The sequence below is a fragment of the Morone saxatilis genome, unplaced genomic scaffold, assembly GCF_004916995.1.
Source record: "Morone saxatilis isolate NCDOM2014 unplaced genomic scaffold, NCSU_SB_2.0 Contig1, whole genome shotgun sequence".
In the NCBI taxonomy this organism is placed as follows: domain Eukaryota; kingdom Metazoa; phylum Chordata; class Actinopteri; family Moronidae; genus Morone; species Morone saxatilis.
The window spans coordinates 7,703,210-7,711,046 of record NW_023339651.1 but is presented as its reverse complement, the minus strand read 5'-3'; the positions used below and the strand labels follow the sequence as shown (position 1 = coordinate 7,711,046).

Genomic DNA, 7,837 nt, shown 5'->3' with positions numbered 1-7,837 from the left:
GATGTCTGCGGAGGGAAGGGATGCGTCACTGGATTAGTGCCTAAGAATCTGTCCCAGCCTCTTCCTCCTGAGCTGCTGAGACGCCTTCCAGAAGGGCACGACACTCGCTGCACGCTTTCCCTCCACCTAGCCTTCCACATGAGCCAGCCAAGCCTTACCTCCCCACCAGGATGAAGAAAGAAAAGAAAACGCATGCTTTACTGTTTCTCCTCCTGCTTCACTTCACCTTGGGTAAGGCTCTGATTTTCTTTTTTTTCTGTTCTTTGTGTGTGGTTAAGACTTCTTGCCTTGCTCTTATCTGGTTAATCCTCTAACACACAGAGGGCATGTCCATCTTAGCGTTGACTGTTTATGCTGCCTGTTCTTCGTAGTTATATGTGTGGTTATATGTTTGTGATGTGGTAGTTGCAACTTAAATCCAAATATATTTCTAATTCATATCCATCCTTCCCCTCCTCCTCCTTCTCCTTCTCCTTCTCCCTGCTTTCGGTTCCTGCCCTTTTTTAGCAAGTGAGTGCAACAGTTATCATTTAATTAATTGCATTAGCATTTCCATTAGAAATAGAACAGAAAATAGAACTCCATATGAGTTATTTTAGACATTTAGACATTTTTTAGGTTTATGCAGTATGTGGAGTACCTTAGTTGTAGATTATATTATTTTATCATTTCTCTTCTGCTCAAGTAACTTGGAGCCTGTTTATTTGTTTTCCCATATAGGACAATCAGACTATGCTCCATATTTTTATGATAATGGACCCAGCAGTACAAATGGGAATATGGCCTTGTTCAGCATCTCAGAGGATACACCAGTTGGTAAGTGCAATCTAACGATGATTTTAAAGCAATTGATCCCGTTAATTTCAGTACGAGATAACATCTAGTGTAGCTTGAAGGTGTTTATTTTACATGCATAGGTGTAACGATGAAATCATCACAAGAGGCTCCAACTAATCACTGTAATACCTTTTGGATTGTGACGTACATCAAGACTTACGGGAAGAAAACAATATGGGTGGTGGCTCATCTGACCTAATTATCAAACGTGCCATTCACACTGAATAAAAAACAGGAAATAATAATGAAAACAACCTATTCTCACCTGTCCTGCATGATTTTAATGAACGTTGAAATGTTTGTGTGGATTTTGACAGTTTGACATTATTGTTTCTTTGTCATTTTTACCACATAGGAACACAAGTATACATTCTGAGTGGTCGAGATCCAGAGGGAGATCCAGTACGATATGGTCTGACTTTTGAAAAGGGCTCCAAAGAATATTTTAGGGTGGATTCCAAATCAGGAAATGTGACTCTAATTCAGGAGCTGGACAGAGAGGTGAGCCTGTTAATGAGACTCTTGTTTTGAATAAACCTGCTGTAAATCTGTCACTACTGTGGCTCAAAGTGACATTACATTTTCTCTGTAGAAACAAGGTGAAATCTCAGTGCTCGTGAGCATAACGGACGGTCGCAATAAAGTAAGTATGTTATGTGTTTTTGTCTATACTTAACTCAGCTTAACCACTGCATTTGTCACACCATTGCTGGTTTCATAACCTCCAATTAATTATAATTTTACAGTTGCCACTGTAACACTATGATCTAATTGACGTTTGTAAGATTAAAGAAAAATAGAACCAGATCTATGTTACGATATATGATAGATATTCTTATTATTCCCACTATCATCACTTTCTGGTAATTATTTCTCTCTAAAGCTTTGTAATAAATCCCAGTCGGTGTAGTGTGCATTTTTATTTTAGAATTTGTTTTTATTTTGCTCTTAGGTTGTTGAGACTGTAAGAGTCTTTGTAACTGATGCCAATGATGAACCACCTGAATTTCAAAACCTGCCTTTCATCATTGATATCCCGGAGGTACAGTATATTGAAAGAATACACCCAATACGGTATAAAAGCAACCTCTGAATCTGCTGATCGAGCCAAGCAAATAATTGAGAATAAAGTGGGTTTTAGGGTTATAAATACTGTTGTCTCTTTGCTAGGACACTGCTCCAGGAAGTAGTATCTACAGAGTGCAAGCAACGGATAAAGATATTGGCTCAGGAGGCAGCGTCTCATATTATCTACAGGTAACCCTACAGCTTTGTTTTTATGCAGATGATGCACAGCTGTGACCCTGGCATCTCTAAAGCTCTGTCTTGGTGAAATCTAGTGCTAGATGCAAAATCTTTTTGCAACTGAATTAATAAGGCTGTTCTGTTTTCTTTGCCCATATCTACCACAAAATGTCAGGAACACATTGGAGGCTTTGTGCTGAATTTTAGGCAATGAATCTTGGTTTATTTTGACTGAGGTGAAAAACACTATCCAGATGTGTCTCCTTCAAGTTTATATAATAATATATCCCAAGAACCAAATATTTCCTAAAATTTTATTCATTACTTTGTCTTGCTCAGACTAATGTATCTATCTTTAGTCTGGCATAAGGCAGAAAAATCTCTTTCCAAAATACAAGAGCCAGGCTATTAAAGTAACATGTGCCTGTAAAAGCGACCCAAAGTAACCTAAAGCTATTTTAGCTTCCTTGCACACAGGTGAATTGATTTTACTAATCACATATAAGAGCTGTTAATACTAGCTCGGCTTCAGTCTACATTGGACTTCTTTACTCCTGCACCCTGCAATACACCCTAAAGTCTGCCAACAAGTTTATCCTCTCAGTGCCCATTGCCCAACATCTTGTTTGATAGCATGAGCAAGCATTTATTTATTTTTTACTTTTTATTGATGCTCTTCTATTGTTTGATTTAATTTCCACTTTGTAATCCATGTGAAAAGTGGATTATTTTTATTATGACTGTACCATTATTATCTACAAAGTTATACTGTTAACTGGCTCGAGAGTAGGACCAGAGGTCGAGCTGACATCATGAGAGCTGTGCTGCCATGTGGAGGGAGGAAAAGGGCATTCGAGTGATGGGACAGTGTGTGGAGGGAAAGATTAATCTCATACTAGAGAGCAGTCTGGAAATGGTGTTACTTTAGTGGATTAAATTTCAATTACATTTGAGCAAGGCACTGAAGGCTTAATAGGGGCTTAGGTTTGGTCCGGGCCAACAGCTGACAGCACAGTAGTTGTTACTGTTCATGTGTCAACTGTGAGACAAAAACTATCCTGATGGAGGTGTGTAGAAAAATGTCAAGGTTGAAGTGAGGTAGGCATTAGAAGCATCTTCGAATTTAGCTTGATTACTCTTGATTGCTAAATTCAGGTAAAAATTAAATGTGTGTCCACTGTTACCCTAAACTCTGCTAACTGTGTGACTTTATTCATTATCAGACATTACCGTTTGCCAAGTTTACCATCGATGGGCACAGCGGTATCCTTAGAGTCAAACCTGGTGAGACTTTGGACTACGAGACTACACCCACACACTTTGTGACGGTGGTTGCAAAGGTGAGATGTCATTGTCGCCCTTTTAGGTTTGTCTTCTCAGGTGACTGAGAAAAAAAGTTTTGAATGGTTCTTATGCACCATTTTGTACATGAAACAAGGTAACACTGTAAGGAAAGCAAGGCAGCACAGGAACCCGTCTGTTTGTGGGTTAAAGTCATGAAAAGTTCTGTCGTGACTAAGCTTTCTGAACACCAACACTTTGCTGAATTTCCACAGTTTCTCTGTATGACTTCCACTTACTTCACATAAGTGAAAGTCTGGCAAAGTGATGACAGTGTTCCTCCCAGTGGGAGTAACCTGAAGTGCATGATGGAGACTGCTGTTTTGTTTTTTTGGCCTCAGCTCTGTGTCTCTGTGGAATAACTAACATACAGTACAGACGGCTAAATGCAGATTAAAGTTATAGTGACTTTGACGTATGGATTTCAAGCTAGACATCTGGTTACCTTAAGCCAGTGGTAGGCCTCTAATCATATTTTTTTAGTTGGGTAAGTAAGTACTATTAGTAGAATAAAATCTCTGTATAGGGATTTCAAAATACTTACCGCAGTTATTACTTGATTTGATTGAGCAGTCTTACGCAAGGATCACACAAACCCTTTAAAGAACATTGTGAGTCGATTAACTACCAAATGTAAAATAAAATGTCCTTTACCAAGGCTTTTTTTTATTTTAAGACTGTTTTATCATAATTTACCATGGATAAAGCATCATCCAGAGTCTAGATCAAATGTATTACTATAAATATAAAATGTACTCAGTCTGCTTTCTGCTTCACTATTTGTTTTCTCAGGATGGAGGCGGAAAGTACAAGGGGAAGCACCAAGTGTTGACCTCCACAGCCACCATAACAATCAATCTAATTGATGCACAAGACATGCCCCCATCCTTCATAGGAACCCCTTACTTTGGCTACGTCTACGAAGTCTCAGTTCCTGTAAGTCCTCCTGTAACTCGTTACACACCGGTGAAGGTGATCAACCATTACATGCACTAAATATGTATAAAAACTAATTATATTTTGTTTCTTCTAGGGATCTGAAATTTTCACTGTGTATGCTAAAGATGGAGATCAAGGCAATCCTAACCCAATACATTATTCTATTATGAATGGTAAGAGCAATACATCAAGAAATGAATGACATCTTGTTTACTATTTTTACCAGACAAATGCACAACATTTCTTTTATCACCTTTCAGGGAGTGATGGTGTGTTTGACATAAATGGCACGAGTGGATGCATCACCCTGACAACTTACCCATCTCTTCTGAAAAATGAATTATATGAAATTAAAGTCAAGGTAATGTTTTATGTTTTTGTCTTACGGTTATTTAATGGGGATTACACTCATCTCTTATAAATTTGACCTACTATTCCTACTAAATATGTTGATCAATTTCATTTTTAAACCCAGGCGTCTGAGGTAGGACCAAACGATCAGCTGCAGGACTACGACATTACCATGGTGACGGTCCGGGTTGTGGATCTTAACAACCATCCCCCGACCTTTTATGGAGAAAACGGACCACAGAGCAAGTTTGAGGTCACCATGTATGAGCATCCTCCTGCAGGGGAGATCCTCCGAGGCTTTAAAATCACAGTCAATGACTCAGATCAGGTAACTATTATTCTATGGCGAACTATCCCCAAATTTTACTCTTGTCTCATTGACCTCTACGCATCCTTTGATTCTTTGCTCAAGGGTTTATTGGTCTGTATGTGCCTGCTGCACTTCAACTAACATTCTTTTATCAAGACATTCACTTTAGACATGCAGTAATGTGCTGTAACCTGTCAATAACTGTTTTCAGAATGACTCATCTAACATTATCTGCCAGATTATTTCCCTTTTTTAAAAATCCATCAAGGTTTCCTGAAGTCATCTTGAGTCTGATGCATCTACATTCTTATTTACTTTACTGATTCACGGTTTTTACATTCTGCACTTTATTTTTTTTTGCAGGGAGCAAACGCTAAATTTAAACTGAGACTTGTGGGGCCGAGTCGAGTCCTGCGAGTGGTTCCCCAGACGGTCCTTAATGAAGCACAGGTGACCATCATCGTGGAAGACACATCTGGCATCGACTATGAAAAGGGACCAACCCTTTCTTTTAAGGTTAGACTTTATATATCACTAAATTAGAATGAGTATTATTGAAATTACACCAATATTTAATCTTGGGCTGCAACTAATTTGTAGTTTCACCTTTTAGTGTCTTTGGTTATCTTTTTGGTTAATCAACGTACAACAATAAAGATAACTACCATTATTTACTAAAAATTTATGTGTGACTTTAAAAAAAGTCATCATAGGATTTTAACCTTTGTTTTTACCCTTCTTTATTGTTTATCATATATCATGTTTGTATCATGTTTGTCTATTGTCTGAGTTGTTTGTTGTCTTAATTTTTTTTGAAGAGTGATGCTTTGCCCTTTTACTGCAAGTCAAATTTACCTATGTGTACAAACAAAGTAACCTTGAACCTTCAACCTTCACCCTCTGACTTATTATTAAATTTTCTTCATCACGACTGCTAAATATCAGAAACACATTTTGATATCCAACAGTTTGTATATTTGTATAATGAGCATTGCAGCATCACAGAGCTGCTAGTGTGGCTGTAGACTCTTCATCTCATTTGTTAGTAAAATAATCGAGTAATGGACTAATCATTTCAGCATTCATTTAATCACACGTGTCTTTTGCAGCTGCTGGCGGTGGAGATCGACACTCCGGAGAGGTTCAGTTCCACAGCTGACATAGTGATCAACCTGCTGGACACAAACGACAACATCCCCAAATTCACGTCCGAGTATTACATCGCCAGGGTCCCTGAGAACTCTCCTGGAGGCTCCAGCGTTGTGTCTGTAACAGTGAGTCAATCAAGATTAGAGTCCACTTTAACCTGACCAAAGTGATTATATAATCCTTCAATCCTCCATTGCATATTACTCAGTGCAGTTCATTAGATGAAAGCAGGTTGTCGCCAGACAACAAAATAGCTCAGCGGTCCCTTTTTGTTGATCCTAGTTATCAAATTCATGTCTCTGTGTGACATTCTGGCATATGCTCTATGTTACACCTCAGGCAGCAGTTTTATTAATGGAAATATTAGCACATTTATTTCTTCCTTTCCATTATACTGTATGTATCCTGCAGCCAGGCAACATGTGCAAGCTACGCAGTGTGCAGTATAAAGCTTAATTTTATCCCAAGGTTAATCATGCTGACCTATACCTCCATCCCCACCTACCACAGGAAGAGACTTAAAGCCTGCCCAACCCACCATACACGAGCTTAAGACCCTAGCTGTTTATCCTCTAGTAAAAACTTCTAAATGGATCACCTTCAGTCATCTTGGTTGAGTTTTTTTGTTCCCCAGCTTAACTATATTGAATTCAGTTGGTAAAGTGTAAATTTTTCACACTTTATTGTATGTGCTATGTATTATTATAAGCTTCTCATCTCTGTCCTGTTTTTTTCTCTAGGCAAATGATCCCGATTCAGGGCCTTGGGGTGAAGTCAAATACACAATTTATGGATCAGGATCAGATTTGTAAGTAAAAACCTTCCACTCCTGCCAATTTAGGCTCGGTCTGATTAGATATTTAACTCTTGCACTTCCACAAAACACACTTCATAGGCTAAAAAATCAGTTTATGTGTATATGACTCAACACTGCTCAGAGGCTCAGGGTGTTTGGTAAACTCAGCCAGCAGGAGACCAGTCTTGATTCATCTTTTGTCACTTTGATGGAAGCAGCAAGCAGGAAGCCAGTTTGATTGGCCCCTCTGCTGCACAAACAGCTCTCTCTAAAATGGCTGCAAGATGCTGGCTAATCTCCTAATTGGATTGGAGGGTTAAAAATAGACAGCCTGGCCCGTCTCACATAGGGAGAGCCAATTAACATGCAATGTGACAGCTGGAGCTACAGAAACGGCAGCTTTGAAAAGCAAGGCAGCATGCAGCGAAGGAAAAGTGAGAATTTATGCTCGTCTTCAGGCAGCGACCTGAGTTAATTGTGCTAAAGTTATCAGTTTCCAGGCAACTTGTGAAATTTCACAGTGGAAAATGAGACAGAGAAGATGGCTGAACAAAATGGCAGTAAGCCCAATGTTGAACTAGAAAGCACTCAGAAAGCACAACCTGCACAATGCTGTAGAGTATTTTAAAATATCTCTTATGTGTAGTTATTCTGACTGCAAATGGTACAGCTTTTAGAAAAATAACAGAATCTTGGTGAAAATTGGTGCAGTCTGTCACATAGCGGGGGGTGTATCAGCATGCATTGCTGTTTGTCAGTGAGTCTGTTTTTAATACAACCACTGGAAAAATGGAAATGGAAAATGTGTGGATCCAGATCAGCATAAAAATACACAGTGATAGACAGCCATGCTAAATAGGTTGATGGTG

General features: G+C 38.9%; 1 protein-coding gene across 2 annotated transcripts in view; it reads left to right on the top strand.

Annotated features, from left to right (window-relative positions):
• The window catches only part of LOC118332035 (cadherin-related family member 1), a 13,034-nt gene continuing 5,197 nt past the window's right edge, over positions 1-7,837 (top strand). The window contains exons 1-15 of one of the 2 annotated variants that reach the window (XM_035667176.1): positions 1-231; positions 508-510; positions 721-816; positions 1,193-1,338; positions 1,430-1,480; positions 1,790-1,879; positions 2,008-2,094; positions 3,306-3,422; positions 4,216-4,359; positions 4,457-4,535; positions 4,623-4,723; positions 4,838-5,041; positions 5,387-5,539; positions 6,133-6,297; positions 6,913-6,980. In XM_035667176.1, the coding sequence (XP_035523069.1) occupies positions 171-231; positions 508-510; positions 721-816; positions 1,193-1,338; positions 1,430-1,480; positions 1,790-1,879; positions 2,008-2,094; positions 3,306-3,422; positions 4,216-4,359; positions 4,457-4,535; positions 4,623-4,723; positions 4,838-5,041; positions 5,387-5,539; positions 6,133-6,297; positions 6,913-6,980 (1,565 nt within the window). In that variant the 5' untranslated portion in view covers positions 1-170. The remainder of the gene's footprint in view (positions 232-507; positions 511-720; positions 817-1,192; positions 1,339-1,429; positions 1,481-1,789; positions 1,880-2,007; positions 2,095-3,305; positions 3,423-4,215; positions 4,360-4,456; positions 4,536-4,622; positions 4,724-4,837; positions 5,042-5,386; positions 5,540-6,132; positions 6,298-6,912; positions 6,981-7,837) is intronic. The other variant, XM_035667168.1, reaches the window with a different exon arrangement.